Genomic DNA, 22,548 nt, shown 5'->3' with positions numbered 1-22,548 from the left:
TAATATATATCCCAAAAAACTCCTTCCCCAAAGAGAAACAGCAGAGGCCAGAGGGGGTTCCTTTGAGGGCACTTTAATTCTTGAATACACAGGTTAGTGGCGGCGGATGCATTTCGGCGTAAATGTTGCCTTCCTCAGCGCCCTGCACCAACAATAGTCCTGCAATTAATCCGACAGCCCTGCTTCGCATAATATGATGCTGATGACACTGGGCTCCTCCCCAAGTAAAGTCTGCTCACCTGTTGGAGATCGTGAAACATTAGCCGAACTCCAACTCCCAGCATGCAACATGTTCATGCATCTGGGTCGGTGGTGTGGGGGGCAATACCATGATGATACCAGCTCCAATGTCTTATACAGGCTCGGATGGCGTGACTTGTTCTCTCGCACCCAGGTACCAAAGCGCCACCTCGGGTCCCCTCGTACTGCTGCAGCCATACAAATTAGGAAATCAATGTGCGGGGGCAGCAATGCAGCCACACTACGCCCTGACGGAGGTAAAATATGTATATATCACAGTTCTGCCCCTGTGGGGATGGCCTCCTGTAGAGTTCTTAGAGTTATGTGAGTTATGTGTTCTTTCACTTGCACGTGCGGTTTGTTCCTGAATGTGCCTTATGTTATTATTAATGGTCACGCATCTCTTGAAGAATGTTTATCTTCAAGAGATGCATTTCTCGAGGCGTCTTCAACCAGTAGTTTCCAACTGTGGCTTAAGGCACTTATACAGTTGGAGATTGCTGTGTGCGGACGTGCTCCTGTGGATACGCTGATTACTTGGAATAAAACCTTCTGATTCAACCTGTTCGAATCCCGACTGTTCCTGCTTTCCAGTGATCCTTCCTACATCACATTTTGGCGACGAGGGACTCTTTTTAACAAAAACAGCGTATCACCTACCTTGCACGATCTGGAAATAAGCTCACCCATCGTTTTTAGGCTACTCTGAATCTTCATAGTCTGAAAACCCGCCTCAAATCGACAACTTCTTCTAGAAATTGGATATTTTAATCCTTTTCCTTGGTTAACAAGCTCTTCTCCGTTTCCTCTATGACGTGAGCGAGATCGTAGTCTCGTCTCGAACATACGTCATCACGCGCATGCGTGCAGGAACGTAGCTACGCCTTGAGGCCATCTTGGATCTTCAGAGTCAGAGTTACCATGGTAACCATTTACCGATCGGAAGGAAAATAACCGATCGTATGTTTTCAGTGCCTTGACGGTGAGCGGTTTCAAAAGGATTTAGGTAATTTAAAGCGGATTACTCAGAATTTTATCCCTTATTGAGGAACTTTGAAAATTTAAGTATTTTAAAGCGAAGTTTATATTTCTTAAAAAAAATAAGAGTATTTTCCAATTTCTTGTCTTCTTTAGTTAAAAGGTTTTAATAACTTTATTTAAAAAAAAAGGAGAATGGCTACAAATCAACAAATTGTGACTTTAAATTACTTTTTACCAGTCCCTGGTAAGCCAAAAGAACCATGGAGACTCTGGTTTAAAAATTTTGAAAGCTATTTGGTTGCCATAGGAGCGGATGAGTACTCCGCAAAGAGAAAAATGGCAATTCTCTACAGTAATTTGGGCAAAGAAGGAAGACAAATTTTTAACAATTTACCTAATCCACTTCCAGCTTCTGGTAGTGGTGATGAAATGAATGAATATGCTGCTGCAATTTTGAAATTAAATAAAAAGTTCCTTGAACAGCCCAGTGTCATACTTGAACGGTTTAATTTTATGAAAAGACGTCAGGAGCAGGATGAGACTGTAGAAGAGTTCATTTCTGCACTAAGGAATCTTGCGGCTGAGTGCAACTTTGGAGCATATTTGGACACGGTCCTAAGAGACCAATTTGTGTACAATTGCTGTCACAAAAAAATACAAGAAAGAATATTAAGCTGCAGAGACCCTTCCTTGTCTGAGGTTTTAGAAATGGCTAAAGGGATTGAGAGGTCAATTGTCTCTTAAAAGTGCATTACTGAAAACATTTCCTCTTTTCATCAATCTGACTTGAGTGTGAATGCGGTATATTCAAGAAATAGGCCATTTCAGAGACCATTTCAGAGAAGGTCAAGTGCATTTTGTTTTCGGTGTGGATCTAAAACACACCTGGGTAACAGTCCTGTATGTCCAGCCCAAGGCAAAAAGTGTACCTTTTGTCAAAGAAATGGGCACTTTCAATCTGTTTGTCGAAACAGAAAAGGTTTTCAAATTAACAATATTTCTTCCTTTACAGGTGAAGATTCTGATGTTCAAATTATTGACTCTGAAATGAAAAATGCTACCATTAGTTCTGTTGACATTAGTACTTCTCAAGGAGGTCAACAGAGAAGTTTAGTTAAAAATGAAATTCTTTCAATTCACTTAGTTTCCATTTTAATGGTTGATTCCATTGGTATGGAACGAGTGAAGGATCCCACTTGTGAGGAAATTGTTGATCACATTGCAATTGATATGATGGCAGATTCAGGTGCGCCCATGACAATTATATCTGATGTTTTATTCAATACTCATTGGTCTTGTAGAATTACACTTGAACCTTTGGACCTCATACCAAAGGGATATGGGGGAAAAGAGATTGAGATGTGGGGATTTTTCATTACAAGTGTGACTTGTTTGGGCAGGAGTATTTATACAAAAGTTTATGTTGCCACTGATGGGAAATGCATTGTGGGGTGGCAAGACCTTGCCAAGATGGGCCTCAAACTTGTTCCTGGATCCGAATTTCCTGTACAGATTAACGAACAAAGTAACTTTTGCTCAGTTAATTCTGTTGATGTGGAAAATGTAAACAAGATTGTTTCTGAGTTTCCAGAAGTTTTTAATGATTCTGTTAGCATGATCAAAAACTATGAACACCGTATTCGCCATAAGCCCAATGCAGTCCTGTAATACATAAGTTGAGGAATGTACCTCTGAGTGTGAGAGAAGATTTGAAGAAAGTGTTAATGAAGATGGTAGAAGAAGGAATAATTGAAGCTGTGGACTCATCTTTGTGGGTCAGTCCGATTGTGGTCGTGAAGAAAAAGGACTCTAGCATTCGTTTATGTGCTGACCTTAGGTCGTTAAACCAAAACATCTTAATTGACTGTTATCCTTTGCCAAGGATACAGGAGCTCCTCACTGGTATTGCGGAGTCCAAATTGTTTACTCTTTTGGATTTGAGGAGTGCATATCACCAAATCCCTCTTACGAAATGTTCAGCGGAGCTCACCACATTTATAACACCTTTTGGGGCTTTCAAATACTTGAGGCTTCCTTTCGGGCTGGCGAGTGCCGCGAGTGTTTTTCAAAAAATTATGGATAGTGTTTTATGTAATGTCAAGGGTGTCCAGGCGTATCAAGACGATGTCTTGATTCATTCAAAGAGTGTTGATGAGCATATTAGGGATCTGCGAATTGTTTTGACACGTTTCAAAGATGTTGGAATTACTCTTGGTGAAAAGAAATGTAAATTTTTTGTAGGAGAATTGGACTATTTGGGTCATTCGATTTCGACTATGGGTATTAAACCCAAACTTTCACTTACCCAAGCTATCTCAAATGTACCTGTACCAAGTAATAAGGATGCCTTGAGATCCTTTCTTGGTCTTACCGAGTATTATTCTAGATTCGTCATGAACTATGCCCAGTTGGTACAACCCCTTAGAATATTAATTAAAAAGGATATTGCATTTTTGTGGAATGCAAAGCGGATTTAGCCTTCAATAACATCAAGAAGGTAATTGTGAATTTGCCTGCATTATCATCTTTTACACCAGGTTTGAAGTGTGGTATTTATGTGGATGCAAGTCAGAAAGGCCTTGGTGCTATTCTTTGTCAGTGGAATGGTTCTTTGGAACATACTATTGTGTTTGCATCTAGGTCACTTAATGCTGAGTGCAATTACAGTACCATCGATAAAGAGGCTCTTGGTTGTGCGTGGGCAGTTGAAAAGTTTAAGGTATACATTTGGGGTTCTCACTTTTTGCTCTATACTGATCATAAGCCCTTGTTACATCTTTTGAACGGAAATGGCACTGGAAAAGCCTCTTCGAGGTTGGTAAGAATTATTTCCAAGTTGCATGAATTTAACTTTAGTATTCACCACATTGCTGGAGGTAAGAACATGAGAGCTGATGCTCTTTCGAGGTTGCCTTTAGAGAATAATGATAATGTGCTCGAGGATGACGTTGAGTGTGTTGTAGCCTCTTTAGAAGACTTGGTTTTTTCTCCACTCTCCATTTCAGAGGAGGAATGGTTTAAATGCTATTCTGATGATGAAGTTCTTTTGGCTGTTAAGAATTTGATAATTTCAGGTTGGCCCAGGATACGTTCCCTTCCTGCCCCTTTGAAGTCTTTTGCGCAGGTATCTGGGGATTTAACAATTACTAATGGAGTTATTTTTAGGGGGGATCGATGTTTTCCTCCTTTAGCCTTGCGTAAGAAGTTATTTTTGGCAGCTCACCAGGGTCATTTAGGTGTTGGTGGGACTTCACGTTAATTGATGGAACATTACTGGTGGCCAGCCATGGAGAGAAATGTAAATGAATGGATTGATGCTTGTAGTACTTGTTTGGTTTCAGATAAACACTGGGAGTTACAGAATTTACCACTGCACAATGTTCCTGTTCCTGAAGAGGCTTGGGTCAAGTTGGCCATTGATTTTTCCGGTCCGTTTGAGATTCTTTCGCAATCTCAGCGGTACATAGTTTCTATTGTAGATTATCATTCAAAGTGGTTTGATTTTGATTTTTGTACAAATCCAGATTCAGCGTCAGCAATACGTTTCTTGAAACGAGTTTTTAGGATGGAAGGTCCCCCAAGGGAAATCGTTAGTGACAATGGTTCAATTTTCTGTTCTGGTGTCATGGAAGAGTTTTTGAAGGGGTTTGATGTGAAACACTTAAGAGTTGCCCTTTATTCTCCCGCGTCAAATGGTTTGATTGAGCGTATGAACAGGTTTTTTAAGGAGGGCATCCAGACTGCAACTTCATGTAGTATGAATGTTGAGGATTTTCTAAGGGAAAAGGTTTGGGCATACTTAGTTACTCCTCATTCCACTACGGGCATATCCCCTTTCAGGCTATTGAAAAAGAGGAATCCACATGGTATTGTCTGTCCCTCCTGGATTAAGGATTTGGCTTCAGAAAAGACTGAATGTATAGCCTGTTCAGACAAATTAGTTGTTAAAAGTAATGTTGCAAGACAACAGGAGGTGCAGAAGCGGAACTTTGATTCTAAAATAATTTCTATTCCTGAAACATTTGCAGTAGGTGATTGGGTTATGTTGAAGACTATGGATAGAGTGAAGAAGGGTTTGTCAAAATTTTCACTTCCAACTCAGGTCCTCAAAGTGTCTAAAGGATCACTGTTTTTAGATAAAAGAGCGTGGCGTAACAAACGTTCCCTTGTAAAGCTAACATCTGAACAGTCTAGGATAGTTCTTAAAACTAAGCATGGGGATGAGAGCCCCTCCTGTTCCTTTCATGATTTTCCAGCTCAGGTTGAAACTCCAGTTTCAAATGATGTTTCTTTATCTAATCAAGAAGCTCCAGTTTTAAATGATTTTTCTTCATCTACTCAAGATATCTTGAGTAAAGTTGCTTTTCCTTTTCAAGACACCTTGAAAAATGCCGAAGCTTCATGTCCTTCCTTCTCCCCTCCCTCTTCTGATTTGTCATCTAGGTCTCATAGGAATTGTTCGTTTCCTTCACGTTTTAGAGATTTTTATTTAAGTTAGGTCTGCTTGTAATTTCTTTATTTCTTTATTTTGTGGGGAGGGAGGAGATGTAGAGTTCTTAGAGTTATGTGAGTTATGTGTTCTTTCACTTGCACGTGCGGTTTGTTCCTGAATGTAACACGTGCCTTATGTTCTTATTAATGGTCACGCATCTCTTGAAGAATGTTTATCTTCAAGAGATGCATTTCTCGAGGCATCTTCAACCAGTAGTTTCCAACTGTGGCTTAAGGCACTTATACAGTTGGAGATTGCTGTGTGCGGACGTGCTCCTGTGGATACGCTGATTACTTGGAATAAAACCTTCTGATTCAACCTGTTCGACTCCCGACTGTTCCTGCTTTCCAGTGATCCTTCCTACTTCACACCTCCCGGAGTGCACCTGGGTCCGTGATCACCTTTGCCCCAGTAATTGCTGCACCGGCTCAACGCGTTTCAGGCTCTTCTCCCTTGTTCACAAGCCTCAGCACATCCGGCACCAGCATACCAAAAAGTTGAACACTTGCTCCACATATTCCATCGGAGAAAAGGTGTAAGTGCCATGGACTCTGTGCTTTTACCTTCACCCACACACTGTGGTTTTAATTTTGTATGTACATCTGCCATCAGCACCACCCACTTGGGTTTTATTGTTGAAGTTGAAACTGCAAATACCTTCATGCACTTGCAATAGTGTTTTGAATAAAAAGACGCCCACCGAGGCGGGACTGTGATTATGTGGAGCAGGTGTTCAACTTTTTGGTATGCTGGTGTCGGATGTGCTGAGGCTCGTGAACAAGGGAGAAGTGCCTGAAACGCGTTGAGCCGGTGCAGCAGTTACTGGGGCAAAGGTGCTCACGGACCCAGGTGCAGCTCTCACGTATAGGAGATAACACTCTGGGAGGCCATCCCCACAGGGGCAGAACTGTGTTTGGAGATATATATATATATATATATATATATATATATATATATATATATATATATAGAGAGAGAGAGAGAGAGAGATATAGATATATACACACACAATATATATATATATACAAACACACACACATATATATATATATATATATATACACAAATACATATTTATACACACACATACATATACATTCACACATATATATCAAATACATGCACACATATATATGTACATGTATATACATATATATTTGGGGGGGGGTGGTGACTTCACCCACTTCCCTCAATCTGTAGGGCGTGTCAGATTTCCAGGCCGACAGTGCATCGCTTTCTTTACAATCCCTGAACTTGATCTGTCACTCCGAGCAAGGCCCGATAATAGATTTTTTGTCGTGCACAGCACTGCAAAGGCCCACCCCCCACCACCACCCCGAAAGAGCATCCTGTAGAGGAGAAAGTGAAGAGGGCTGGATGTCAAGGGTGGCTCTTATCAGGGGCCAGCTTTTGGAGGGTTTCCTGAGGGAAGCAGCGGCAGAACAGATGCGGATGGGAAGGGGGGCGAGAGTGCCGCCGTGACATCTAGGCGCCTGGGCAGCCGTGGGACTTGTAGAAACACGGTCAGATCTGCAAGCGGGGATATCCGCAGACAAGCCACAAAACCTGGTAAAACAGGCCCCTTTCTAACCTTCTCTGGGGAAATGTGAGCCATTAGTAAGGATGACATCTGCAGATGCATCACGTGTTGGTCACTGCATGCAGACGGGGCTGTGAACGGGCTCGCACTGGATGCGTGAAGAACGACTGAGACATTCATTCTACTGAGGTCGATAACATGATTTGCTGTGATATGACTGACAGCGACACCTTTTTACTCGGGGCAATTCAGTTTGTGGGGCACAGTATACAAGCGGTCAATGTGTTTATTTATTCAAAGTGCATGCAGACTTTTATGAAGTGGCCAGTTTGTGGGAGGGAGTCTGCAAGACCAACAGAAAGACTCGGTTTTAGGGCCAGAAATTAGCGGGTGGGTGTTGAACTATCTGCCGAGATTGCCCCTCCCAGGAAGGAATACGCAACTCTACATTTTCACAAACGATCAACTAGTGACTGGCATGTAGGCAAGCCTATCCTTTCCGCAGCAGTGGTTGCCCATGATAGTATCTTTGACAAAAACTGCTTTTCATATCATGAGGGAACAAAGAAAATACAAGGAGATGATGGGCGGCGCCCTGAAACTTTTCAGACACTCCCCCCCCAGTCACAGATCTGGGTTGAATCCATCATCATTCTTTAGCTCACTTCGCCACCCCAGTTCAGACCCAGCTATATGCAAATCAGGCTTGACCCTGTGCCTCATGGGAACAGTCCAGTCCAAACTGCCAAGCCTGGTCTTCCCTGTACTGGAAACAAGCACCCTGGGACCAGTGTCTGGGTCACACCCCTCATCATCCAGGCTAGCTTGAATCCAGTGGCAAAGTGAGCAAGGGACCCACGTCTGGGCATACCCTGCCAACAAAGGGCGAACAAAGCAAATACAAAGAGATAATGGACGGAACGCTGCACCTTTTCAGACACTCGCCCCCAGTCACAGATCTGGGTTGAATCCATCATCGTTCTTAGCTCACTTCACCACCCCAGTTCAGACCCAAGAGGTCAGAAGAGGTTGGACAAGCATCAAAGCCCTTTAAAGAATTGGTCATTTAATAAAACTAAACAAAAAAAAAACACAGTTCATGGTTAAAACTATGTCTCCTGCTCCCAGCCCTAGATATCTAGGGACATGCCAAACTGGTAGAAGACAAGCTATAGTGCAAAACATTCAGGGTCTTTTGGCCAAGAGAATATCAAGTGTCCCCCGTAGTTTCACAGACGGCACACACCAGTGTGCGGGAACCTCAGGAATATCATGGTTAACTGTAGAGCTCGGTGAGAGGAGGTGAGTGGCTTTGGTTAGAATGATTTAGTTAGACCAGAGAAAGGTCAGGGCACCACACCATTAGGATCACAGGTTTCAGTTCAAAGATCCTGGTCAGTTGCAGAAACCCCGACAAAGCCTTTTCCTTACCTTCAGAGCCTCCTGTATGGTCTTCCTTTTGCCCTCTGACAACACCCAGGGAATGACTTCAGTGAAGGGGGCGGGCTCCTCCTCTCGGATATTGCTTTGGAAAGCACGGCCTGCACAGTAAAGAGAGTCATGAGAATATCTGAAGCGGTTGCATTTGTAACACTTTTTCCAAACCAATTAGACAATAAACAATGGTACTTGGCCAATTCTTAACAATCGTCTAAGACACATCAGGATGCTTGAGCAGTGCTGGCAGCAGTGTGAGGACCATACCAGTGGTGGAGGTAGGCGTGGTTTTACTGGAGACACCCTGACACTGGTACTCATAGTCTGGCCACTCCTACCAGCACCAAAAGCACAGTCTCAATTCACCAAGTGCTGAGACCTGATTCGGTTCGCAGTATGCACTACACTAAGTCATACCTATTTATAGAGGACGTGAAACCTAACTTGACATAAGAAACGCCATTAAGTTATGGCGATATAAAGTAAAAGTAACACATTAGAGAATAAGAAATCAAACTTTCGCTGCAGCCCCCAGACGTTCTTACATAATCAAAGGGTCCTAACAAGTTCAACCTTTTACGCTTTCAGAAAGGTCACGAGTCTTGGCTATCTGTCATGAATTCTGTGATAGGACTGCATCTTCAACAAGCAATGGCAAAATAATAGGTCTCACCTTTATAATGTGAGTGCCAAGCTGCTGGCTTTGCCAATGTTTGTCTGTAAAGAATTGTTTCAAAAAGTAAAAGGAAGAAACATTTTAAAAAACGGGAGTAAAAGCAAACATATCTTACGATATCTCAAAAAATCTCCCTGAATTTCATGTTTTCAATCTTTATAAATGGCACGATTTATTTTTCAAATTCTTTTCGCTCCAGAAACTGAATAGAATGTCAAAAGAATAATGAAGTGTAAGAATGCAAAAGGAAACTCTTGCAAAGGCTTAATATATTTTCCACAGAATTCAGCCATTTGATTCTCGGCAGTAGCCCAGAGAGACGATTCATCGGCCTCCAGGAGAAGTGTCATGCTAAGTGCACCTTCTGCCCCAGGTGCCAGCTAAGAGAGAACAGAAGATGGTCCTTCTGCCAACACCCTAAAAGCCTTTGTGTGCCAAAGCATAGGCTTTCATGCAATGTTGAATGCAGGAGATCAAACAAAAACAACTCTTCAAGTCTGCTCTTCAGTCATGCCCCAGCAAAAATATTCCTAATGCTGTACTTTTATAAATATGCTGGCGAGGGGACATGAGCAACATTGCCGAGGAGTGTATTTGAAATGTGTTGAGAGCATAACACGAGGGAGAGCTAGAAAACACATGAACTCTCATGGAACGCGGATTGTTAAAGAAAAAAGTAGTTCCCTAAATGTGAAGCAGTCAAAGGATACAAATCAGCCATTCGAAAGAAAAGGAACAAGCACAAGAGGAAGAAGGCCACAAATTAAGAAGCAAGAAACTGAGAACGACAATAAAGCCTACCAATGGTAAGCAATGGGTGGGCTCTAAGCCCATGACACGCTCACAATAGGTCTTTTGCAGCCAGCCCTTCCATAGCGGCCTGGTAGGAGGGACCTGAAACGAGCACTTGGACAATCGTGCACTATCAATTTAATATTTTCACCAGAGGTAAAATATAAATACATTACAGCCAGGATACAGGACATGAATGGCAATCACGATCCAGGGTTTTATGAAAAACAAAACCCCGAAAGTCTACATCCTTGAAGGTTTTTGTCACGAGCCCTTGTGTGCAAGTTAGAGATGACTTATGTAACTGAAATGAAGGATTGCTGTTAGGAAACAGCCACAATGAAAACAGGACTGCAAAGCTTTTACAGACTGATAGTGTAGGGAGATCTGTAGTTGTAGCAGACGAACTCCAGAAATAGAATGGATAATTCACGTTTGCCAATCTAGAAAAGTACAAGAAATAACCGTCAATGCTAGATCCTGCAACTGGTAGTTGGCATCCCACAACAGAAAGCGACAACTGGAGATAGTTGTTGGTTGCAGCCAGACAGTAGCACAGGTTGTGACCAGCCAGAATGCAGGACTCAGAATTGACAGATTGATTTGAGTGGTACCATGGCCAAGTAGAGACCTTGGACTGTAGATTGTATGCTATAATTCCCTATGGAAGTCCTTAGATCGCGTTAATGGAGTGGTGAAGTTAGCGAGATGGTCTAGAGAAAGACTGTTGTACGCTGTTGTGTATAGTGATGAAACTCGTGCACGGAGCGATGATGCGAGCAGAGACTTGCAAAGGACCCAGATGTTACATGGGCGACTACACTGGAAACAAGGTAGTGGGTTTTAGCTCGCGTATTACAACGGAACCTGTGCAGAGGGTCAGAGTTTCAGTATGTTGCATGCTGAGAACCGTGGTTATCTGTTATCTGTACACAGGGGGGTTCCCCCGCTATGGCAGGGGAGCGTCTCCCCACTGCTTTTCAGCAGTGAAAGAAGGAAAAATAAAATGATAATAATGAAATGTTAGCATTCTATTGTTCCGTAGGTGCTCAGCTGCCGGTGCAGGGCGGGGCTGGGCAGTCAAGAGCAGGGGGAGGAGTGGTGGGCACACTCTAAGTGCGCATGACGTTTTGGCCGGATGTCTTGGGCCGGTCAAACTGTCATGTGCACTTACCATGTTCTCCACCAGGCTGTATTCCACAGCATGGGTGGAGAACATGCACAGGCTTCCACTCCCTGTCCAGCTCTCAGACCAATCACGACGCTGTTTGGCTTAGGGGAGCCTGTGTGCTTCCTGCTTCTGGGACTTGTCAGGAAGAAAAGCGGAGAAGAGACAGCGGCCATGAAGAGTTAAGTGTACATACATATTTTTTTCACCCTGCCCGCCGCCCCTGATTAGTGCCAGCCGCCACTGCCTGAACATAAGGAATGGGAGAGACATTGATGCAACTTCACATTTTCAATCTGAGACGGACAAAAGCAGAGCAGACACAGAGACACTGCCTTGCAATGGACAGAAATATTTCCCGCTCAGCCAGTGGCATACTTACTAGGCTGATAATTCTTCAATGATACAGCACTTCAAAAGCGATGTCTTGTATTGTGGGGCATGGATTTAGTGGCAAGATGTATTGGGTACCTTTAGATCAGGGCCAGTGTAGTAACTAACCTGAGCGATAGCATGTAGTGCCACCACGAAACCATGCACGTGCTGTTCTTTCAGAGCCACTGCATACGATTTGCCTCGTGTGTTTGCTGTCATACCACAGAGAAGTAACTCTTTTTAGGTCGAGCAGACCTACCCTCAATGCGTGAGCATTGAAGGTGTCTGCTTCAGACCTATTGTGGCCCGTATTTAGGAATGTGCACAGCTACCAGACGCGTGCTTTGACGAGGTCAGATTTCACCTCGGGAGCGAGCGTCTGGTAGCTGCGCATGCGCGAAGCAAATCCCTTGCTCACACACAGACACAGGCAGCCCCCACCCCTCTGCATGCACGCACACACACACAGGCGCGCGCATGCACACGCAGGCATACGGCACACATACAGGCACACATACAGGCACACTATCCCCCGCATCGCATTCTCTCTCAATCACACACAGTCACGCATGCGCACACACATTCCCTTGCGCACACACGCGCGCACACACTCCCCCCCCTTCCCTCCCCTCCCCTCCCCCACAGGCATACACACAGGCACGCACGCACTTCACATCAGCCCTGGGCCCCACTCACCGACTGCGCTCTTCCGGCGGGGCTCCTCTCGCGCTCCGCTCCTCACAGCGCGTCTCCTCTTCTAAATCGGGGCTCCCTCAGGTCAGAGGAGCCCCGCAACAGGCGCCACACTCCTCCTTCTCCCCGGCCCCCTCCTGGGGACCCGGGCTACCCCGGAACGGCAGGGCGCTCCATGCGCCGGCAGCTCGCGGACCTCGGGAGGCGGGACTTCCGGTCGGCCGTGAGCGGATTGGCGGCACTCTACAATATGAACTTGGTGTTTTTGTCCCATTTAAAGTCATGGGCAGGCGTAATGCATCGAAATGTTCCCTAATGCGCACTAAAAACCAGGAAATATCATTGGTAAACAAACTGAAAATGTGGTAGCTGTGCTGACGGTATTATCCAATCCTAACGAGTCCAAATGTATGGACAGAATTGAGCGCGCTCCCTACTGGGGTTCCCTTTAGCCCTGGACTCTCTTCTACTCCTTCACACCTGTGTCTACTCACCTCGTAGTCAACTTCGCTCCAGATACACCTGTCGCAAGCTGACCAAGGCCTCCCAGCGATGCCCGGACTCCGAGCAGTGCACGGCCTGGTGGAAGCGGACGTCAGAAGAGAAAGTGCTTTGCCTTCCTCCTCCGGGAGCAGTCTTACCTGCGGTACCCTTCTCGGGTGCCTCGTTTTAATCTGTTTTTACAGATTTGTTCCGAGAAGGCAGTGACTCAAACGTTGCAACCATCGAGCATGTGAAAAATACTCAAACGACAGACCAAAACCGACTCCTTACGAAGCTGTTTGTCTCCGAATACTTATAGAAAAGATAGACAGGCAATTGTTTCTACATTAGCTCGCAGAATGCAAGATGCAGAAATTATAGACACATTTTGAATATGTAGAAGCAGCAACCCAGAATTTTGCTTTAATTATACTTGGGATCTGCAAGCGCCATCCTGTCCTTGCATAGGAAATCAATGCGGGCATCACCAGGAGCTATCTCCGTGGCGCTATAGATGCATCTGCTCATGCAGCACACACACATGGCCACAAACATATACAACCGCATTTGCACACAATCACAGAACACGGGTGAGCACTTAGAGGAAGAAAGGATTTTAGGGAACTGAAAACATTTACTGAATGACCTGTTGCCTTGATAAGCCGGGCGGACCTATGGAGTCAATAAGATAAGAGTCAGGCTGTCTTCTCTTTCATTTGAGATCTGTCTGTCTCGGAGCGCAGGTGGAAGTGACGCAAGGTATCAGAGAGCAGCGTTCAGATACGGCTGGTGTCTCTTTTATCTCCTCTGGTTACGCAACTTAAACAAGAAAGCAGTGACTCTGGAAGACCAAGAAGAGGGGGATTAAAAAGCAAAATAGGAATAGAGACTGAGGGAGTGCAGTGTTGTGAACTGAATTACACCTACATATTTCACGACTGACCCGAGTGTTAGTTAATTTTACACAATACAGTAGGTGAACAGAAAGAGAGACAAATCTAAGTTGGATTTACATTCTTTGGTGGATGGCCCTGTCCCCAGGACCTATCAGGAAGCTGCACCTTGGTATGAATGGATGGGTGAGAGTGTCACAATGGAGACGAGGACAGCTCCTGGAAGCACGCTTTGCTGCCTGCAGCTCTCTTCAAGTAAGATAAAGCATTTGCAATGCAATAGGTCTTGTTGTAATAGGATCCATTCCCATTTTACCTCACGACATCAGACGTTTCCTTGTACGCGGGGTATTGAGACTTCAGTGGTGCGTCTTTGCGTACATGCTCAGAAAGGTAGGGAATTTCATTAATTTGGTATTATGGGTACCAGCGTTTGTTCATTTATGTCTGTTTGAACAATCATACTTCATTTCCCCTTCTGTTCAGATAGCAACATTCAGTTCACATCTTCAACATTAGATCTTGGTGTTCAGCACGTAAGCTACCAGTTAACATGCATTTGTGTTTCACTTGGTTGGTCTGCAATACAGTGGTGCAGGAGTTCATATTATTGAGTGTTTACCTTGAGATGCAATCTGAGCGTTCTTTTGTTGTTGGCTCACTTTTGGTGGTGTTGAGTGTTGTCTCTTTGGATTATTTCCGAGGCACGCTTCTTTATTCACTGCTCGGGTTTTCATTCTCTGGTTGCCATGTTTATGTGCATTAATGGTGCAGGATTCACTATTTTAACGCCTATATTTTGTATATATTCAAGTGCTTGTAGTTATTATAACCAGTCCTTAATTTTTAGGTCTCGTCTAAGGCATTGTGTTAGCAATGCTTTGGCCAAGATAATAAGTAGGGGCTCTCAGAAATGCTCCCACTGAATGCAACACACACTCCACACAATACCACTCAGTGCCACATAATTACACTCTACTGAATACAACATACACTCCAGACAATACCACTCAGTTCCACATAATTATATGCTACATACTTACACTGCGCTCAACACAACATACACTCCAAATACCACTCAGTGCCACATAATTACACGCCACATAATTACACTGCACTCAATGCGACATACACTCCAAATACCACTCAGTGCCACATAATTACACACCACATAATTACACTGCACTCAATGCAACATACACTCCAAATACCATTCAGTGCCACATAATTATATGCTACATAATTACACTACACTCAATGCAACATACACTCCAAACAATACCACTCAATGCCACATAATTACACGCCACACAATTACACTCATAACATACACTCCTCATAATAACACTCAGTGCCACATAATTATATGATACAAAATGTCAGCGCGCTCAATGCAACATACACTCCAAATACCACTCAGTGCCACATAATTACACGCCACATAATTACACTGCACTCCATGCAACATTCCAAATACCACTCAGTGCCACATAATTACATGCCACATAATTACATTACTGAATGCAACACACACACCACACAATACCACTCAGTGCCACATAATTATATGCTACATAATTACAATGCACTCAATGCTACAAACACTCCAAATAATACCACTCAGTGCCACATAATTACATGCCACACAATTACTCTACTGAATTCAACATACACTCTACACAATACCATTCAGTGCCACATAATTATATGCTACATAATAACGGTGTGCTCAACGCAACATACACTCCAAACACCACTCAGTGCCACATAGTTACACGCCACATAATTACACTCTATTGCATCACCACAGCACCACCACAGCAACACTCGGGCACCACAACATCACTATACGCTACCACAGCATCACTGAATGCCACAGCATCACTCGTCACCACCACAACATCATTCAGCGCCACCACAGCTTCAATCTGTGCAACCATTCAACAACAACTGGTTCAAATATGTTCTCTCAATGTTTCGAGCTTTATTACAAATGTCACAAAAAAATGTTAATATTTCACTTCTGTTCTTGGATTTTCGTCACAATAAAATACACTTAACATAATCTTCACAAAAGTTATTTACAAAAGTTTAAGCTATTGCCATTATAAATTACAATATCTTTTATTTAAGTATTAATTATTTTAAAAAAATTAAAAGCAATTGTTATTTGTAATATCAATACATCTAAGACACGTAATACAACACATATTGCATTACAAATGCTATAGGTGTCACATTTGCGAAAGTTAAAAGTACTGTCTTTGTAAATGACAAAGCTATTAATTTCGCTATTTTCAAAACCAACACATAAATAAAAATTTGTCATTTACAATACCAACAGCTCAAACTTTCCTAATGCGAGACCTATTGCATTGCAAATGCTTGTTTTTCTATTTTTGTAAGAAGCACCACCTACCGCAGTACCGAGGCTCTGGGTCAAAGTGTTCAATGCCCCGCAGGACCGTTACCTGGCAGAAAGGACTGCAAATAGCACTGTCTGTTACATACTACTGATCCACAAATTGCCCTCTCAGTTACACGCTACCAATTTACAAATAGTGATGTCTGTTACATGCTACTGATCCATAAAGAGCCCTCTCTGTTACACGTCACCAACCTACAAATAGCATTGTGTGTTACATGCTACCAATTTAGAAATAGTGATGTCTGTTACATGCTACTGATCCATAAAGAGCCCTCTCTGTTACATGTCACCAACCTACAAATAGCATTGTCTGTTACATGCTACCAATTTAGAAATAGTGATGTCTGCTACATGCTACTGATCCATAAAGATCCCTCTCTGTTACATGTCACCAACCTAAAAATAGCATTGTCTGTTACATGCTACCAATTTACAAATAGTGATGTCTGTTACATGCTACTGATCCATAAAGAGCCCTCTCTGTTGCACGTCACCAACCTACAAATAGCATTGTGTGTTACATGCTACCAATTTAGAAATAGTGATGTCTGTTACATGCTACTGATCCATAAAGAGCCCTCTCTGTTACATGTCACCAACCTACAAATAGCATTGTCTGTTACATGCTACCAATTTAGAAATAGTGATGTCTGCTACATGCTACTGATCCATAAAGAGCCCTCTCTGTTACACGTCACCAACCTACAAATAGCATTGTGTGTTACATGCTACCAATTTAGAAATAGTGATGTCTGTTACATGCTACTGATCCATAAAGAGCCCTCTCTGTTACATGTCACCAACCTACAAATAGCATTGTCTGTTACATGCTACCAATTTAGAAATAGTGATGTCTGCTACATGCTACTGATCCATAAAGAGCCCTCTCTGTTACATGTCACCAACCTACAAATAGCATTGTCTGTTACATGCTACTGATCCACAAATAGTCCTTTTTGTTACACGCTACCAATCTACAAATAGCACTATTACATGCTACTGATCCATAAAGAGCCCTCTCTGTTACACGTCACCAACCTACAAATAGCATTGTCTGTTACATGCTACCAATTTAGAAATAGTGATGTCTGCTACATGCTACTGATCCATAAAGAGCCCTCTCTGTTACATGTCACCAACCTACAAATAGCATTGTCTGTTACATGCTACTGATCCACAAATAGTCCTTTTTGTTACACTCTACCAATCTACAACTAGCACTATTACATGCTACTGATCCATGAAGAGCCCTCTCTGTTACACGTCACCAACCTACAAATAGCATTGTCTGTTACATGCTACCAATTTAGAAATAGTGATGTCTGCTACATGCTACTGATCCATAAAGAGCCCTCTCTGTTACATGTCACCAACCTACAAATAGCATTGTCTGTTACATGCTACTGATCCACAAATAGTCCTTTTTGTTACACGCTACCAATCTACAACTAGCACTATTACATGCTACTGATCCATAAAGAGCCCTCTCTGTTACACGTCACCAACCTACAAATAGCATTGTCTGTTACATGCTACAAATTTAGAAATAGTGATGTCTGTTACATGCTACTGATCCATAAAGAGCCCTCTCTGTTACATGTCACCAACCTACAAATAGCATTGTCTGTTACATGCTACTGATCCACAAATAGTCCTCTTTGTTACACGCTACCAATGTACAACTAGCACTATTACATGCTACTGATCCATAAAGAGCCCTCTCTGTTACACGTCACCAACCTACAAATAGCATTGTCTGTTACATGCTACCAATTTATAAATAGTGATGTCTGTTACATGCTACTGATCCATAAAGAGCCCTCTCTGTTACATGTCACCAACCTACAAATAGCATTGTCTGTTACATGCTACCAATTTAGAAATAGTTATGTCTGTTACATGCTACTGATCCATAAAGAGCCCTCTCTGTTACATGTCACCAACCTACAAATAGCATCGTCTGTTACATGCTACTGATCCACAAATATCCTTCGCTTTTACACACTACTAATTTACAAATAGGACTATCTGTTACATGCTACTCGTCCACAAATAGCCATCTCTGTTACGTCACCAACCTACAAATAGCACTATTACATGCTACTGATCCACAAATAGCCATTTCTGTTACACGGTAACAATTTACAAATAGCACGGTCTGGTACATGCTACTGATCCACAACTCTCAGTTACACGCTACCAATTTACAAATAGCACTGTATTTTATATGCTAATAATCCACAAATAGCCCTCTCCGTTACACGCTACCAATTTACAAACAACCCTCTCTGTGACACGCTACCAAACTACAAATAGCACTGTCTGTTACATGCTACTGATCCAAAAATAGCCCTCTTTGTTACTTGCTGCCAATGTACGAATACACTGTCTGTTACAAGCTACCAATTTACAAATAGCCCTCTCTGTTACACGCTACCAATTTACAAATAGCACGGTCTGTTACATGCTACTGATCCAAAAATAGCCCTCTTTGTTACATGCTGCCAATGTACTAATACACTGTCTGTTACAAGCTACCAATTTACAAATAGCCCTCTGCTACACGCTACCAGTTTACAAATAGCACGGTCTGTTACATGCTAATTTCTAAACACACCTCTCGTTATTTGCTACTAATCTGCAAAATCTCCTCTCGAGCCCTTGCTATTAATCTGCAGATATCCATGGCAGTTACATGCTACAAGCTTACAATCAGCCCTCTGTTTCATGCTACTAATCTGCAAATGTGCCTGGCAGCTACATACTACTAGCCTACAAATAACCCTCTGCTACATGCTACTATTCTGCAAATATGCAGGGCAGTTACATGCAACTAGCCTAAAAATAGCCATCTACGTTACATGCTCCAAATTAGCAAGCATCCCTGCCAGTTACACGCTACTAACCTACAAATAACTCTGTCTGTTACATGGTACTAATCTGCAAATAACAGTGTAGGTTACTCGTTTTTTTACAGAGCACGTCCTGTTACATGCCGTTAATCTGTAACTAGCACTGCCTATTACAGTCTATTAATCTACAAAGAACTGTGTCTGTAACACTGCACTGATCTGCCAAGAGCAAGGCTGATAACAGAAGACTAATTTGCAAATAGCCCTGTCTGTTACATGCTAATGGCCTCCAAGGACTGTCTGCCACGTGCTACCAATCTACAAATAGCCCTGTCTCTTACATACTGTCAACTTGCTATTACGACTGTGACATACTGCTATTTTTCGGTCGAAGGGATGGTGCTAGAGAGGCCTAGTGAGAACCGAGGGCTTGCTCAGGCTGTTACACACTGTTTATCTGAGGATAGGGCTTGGTGCAACACACACGACTCTTCCTGGAATAAACTACCTGTTAAAGCATGATATTCCAGAAATAGGACAGGCAGTTCCAGACTGCTAACCTTGAAATAGGTGCACACAAATGTATAAGGAAAACTGTACATAACAACCCCTTATACTTTGGAGCACTTCGAGCAGACCGCAAAGCAGCATATATAACAAGTCTTAAAGTGTTCTGAAAGATGAGTGAAGTGTTAAGATTCATAATTACGTTTAATCAAAAGGGCACACACAGTTTATGCACTACTACTTAATACATACATGGTTATCCGACACATGTTCAGTCACTGTGCAATCCCCGGTTCACTTCCTGTGGCTAAGCGGAAGGACCACTGACAGATGCACCGAATTCATTCTTTCATTCATCCACCCAGCTTCCTGGAGACTGGACATCCCCTTTACACTAAGCTCGCAGTCTATTAATAAAAGCAGGAAGGCGCCGGTTACTAGTTCAGCAATTTTCACAAGGCCGGCTGGAATCCTGGTCCTACTGTGCTTGTCTAACATGCCCTGACAAAAACCTGCCCTCTGTTAAAAACCCGCAATACAGAGCCCGGAGAGAAGCAGCGCGGATTCAACCACACAAAGAACAGGTATAGCACACCCAAATGATTTAAAGCTACACTGAAGCTGTACATATGAGGCAGGAGCTGAGCAAGGCCTATCATCCCACCACACACACACACACACAACACATCAGGCCACAGGACCAGGTACCACACAGGCAGAATCAGTGCAAGTCTAAACACACAGCACAGGTCTAGTACTGGTTGGCGCAAGGCACATGCAGCCAAACAGGGCTGCAGTGCCAGCTTCTTCACACACAACAAATACAAAGATGCAAGCGTCACCACACCCTGCTAAATTCCACAGTGTACCACTGGGCTGCACTAGAGTCCAGCTAATGTGTATGCCAGTTTCCGCAGGACAATAAACCTGAATGGCAAGGTCAACAAGGCAGACCCAAACCTGCCACTGGGAGCTGGGCCTAGGCACAAAGCAATCTTCCCAGCGATCAGGCCTAGAAAGTGTTACTCATTGAGCTGAGTGGGCTCCTGAGCCCTGCCCTGAGTGAAAATGGTACTGCCTCTGAAGGATGAACTGGGAAAAAATCCCCAGATGGCAGGCAGGACTGAGTATCGATTTCAACACATAGCCATCTCTAAAGCACGTATGATTCCCACATGGAAATTGAACTTAGCATGAGCAAAATATGGGAAGGGCAAGCACTAAAACCGGTGTCTTCACTTGTCTCCATGAAGCCATGAGTTAAACTGATCATTAAAGGACCCCGGCAGACTGCTCCATATTACAGGTGTCGGGAAGACCAAGCTCCTACCAAGTCCTCTCATCAAACTGAATTCTAGTACTTGCAAGGGGCACTTATCTCCCGGTCACATAAGTCTTGCTGGCTGACACAAAAATAAGTGCTTCCTCAGTCGAAGGTGTACTTATCACACAAAGCCTAAAGCGTGCAGATCAACACCTTGAGAGCGATACGAAATGCAACTATTATTGGCAGACATCGAAGGTGGCAGACATCGAAGGACCACACGCTTTCTCGTGGGGGTGTTAGTGAAGATGCAATCTGTCTGGGTTTGTAACATCTGCAGCAAGTGGAAAAAGATTAAGACTGATCAGCATGCAGGTCATTACAGTAGTCAAACCCAGACAATTGACGTAGCAAGCCTGACCACCACAGGCGGCTTTGAATTGAATCTGCACCACTCAAGCAGGATATGTGGGAATCAATATCAAGAACAATAAAGAAGGCTGATCTGAGTCTTTACTGGGGATGGGCTCGAAGTCTGGACTGGAAGTAAGCTGCCCCGAGGTAGCCGGCTATGGATTTAAACTGAACTGGATCACAAGTCTGAGGCTGAATTCATGCGGAGCTGCCCAAGTAGATCAGACCGGCGTGCAAATCGTGCTGGATGTTGAGGATTGAACCAACCACAGGAGCAGAGACCACGATCCAAGCTTCCCTGGCTCAGAAGACATGGAATGAGGCAGGATAACACTTGGTGGCCAGGCCAGGATCCAAGCCGTGTTACCCGTACAGATCCATGTTGAGGCATCCTAGAGGCACAAATGGATCTGAGCTGTGATGGCATCAATCCAAGCTGGGTGCTCGAAGCCGCAGAGGGAGTGGCCGTTCGTTACAAAATCCATGAGTGAAATGCTTCCCAGGCAGGCAACCTGAAACCACACCCAGAGTCTCCCTCAGAAGCCACTGGAAGGAGCATGGAAGCTGCAAGACGAGTTCCACCACTTGGTAGCAGAAGGTGCCACTAAACAGCAGCACTCCCAAGACCAAACCCAGAAACATTTCATAGAAAGTTTGGGTCCCATTAAGGGAGCTGAATTGTGTCATGTATCTGCTGCATGCAACTAACAAGCCGTACGTTTAAACCCTTTGCATATGGTCATGTCTGAACTGGGGTGGTGGAGTGAGCTAAAGAATGGTGATGGATTAAACCCAGATCAGTTGAATGGGGGCGAGTGTTTGATTTGCTCAAACGCTCCGTCCATCATCCCCTTTGGTATCGCTTTGTTCGCCCTAAGTTGGCAGGGTATGCCCAGATGTGGGTCCCTTGCTCACTTTGCCACTGGATTCAAGATAGCCTGGCTGATGAGGGTTATGAACCCGAAACCGGTCCCAGGATGCTTGTTTCCAGTCCAGGGAAGGCATGGCTTGGCAGTTCGGGCTGGACTATTCCCACGAGGCACATGGTCAGACTGATTTGCATATGGCCATGTCTGAACTGGGGTGGTGGAGTGAGCTAAAGAATGGTGATGGATTAAACCCAGATCAGTTGACTGGGGGTGAGTGTTTGATTTGTTCAAACGCTCCGTCCATCATCCCCTTTGGTATCGCTACGTTTAAACCCTAGCGAAGCGCTCCACTCCTCTGCATGTAATCTGAAAGCCGCCAATTGCGAGTCTGACCCCCTTAGCTTTTTTATCCTTTAAAAATATATGAACTGAGCTCCATGAAGT

The 22,548-nt window shown here is 43.6% G+C and overlaps 1 protein-coding gene across 3 annotated transcripts in view; it reads right to left on the bottom strand.

Moving 5' to 3' along the window:
- The window catches only part of ADAM15 (ADAM metallopeptidase domain 15), a 245,133-nt gene that overhangs the window by 189,417 nt on the left and 33,168 nt on the right, over window positions 1–22,548 (bottom strand). For all 3 annotated transcript variants that reach the window (XM_086947377.1, XM_086947378.1, XM_086947379.1), the window contains exon 2: window positions 8,685–8,794. In XM_086947377.1, the coding sequence (XP_086803503.1) occupies window positions 8,685–8,794 (110 nt within the window). The remainder of the gene's footprint in view (window positions 1–8,684; window positions 8,795–22,548) is intronic.

Source organism: Lissotriton vulgaris, chromosome 12 (assembly GCF_964263255.1).
Source record: "Lissotriton vulgaris chromosome 12, aLisVul1.2, whole genome shotgun sequence".
Lineage (NCBI taxonomy): Eukaryota > Metazoa > Chordata > Amphibia > Caudata > Salamandridae > Lissotriton > Lissotriton vulgaris.
The sequence above is the reverse complement of the archived record's forward strand: the minus strand, read 5'-3'. Positions and strand labels throughout refer to the sequence as shown.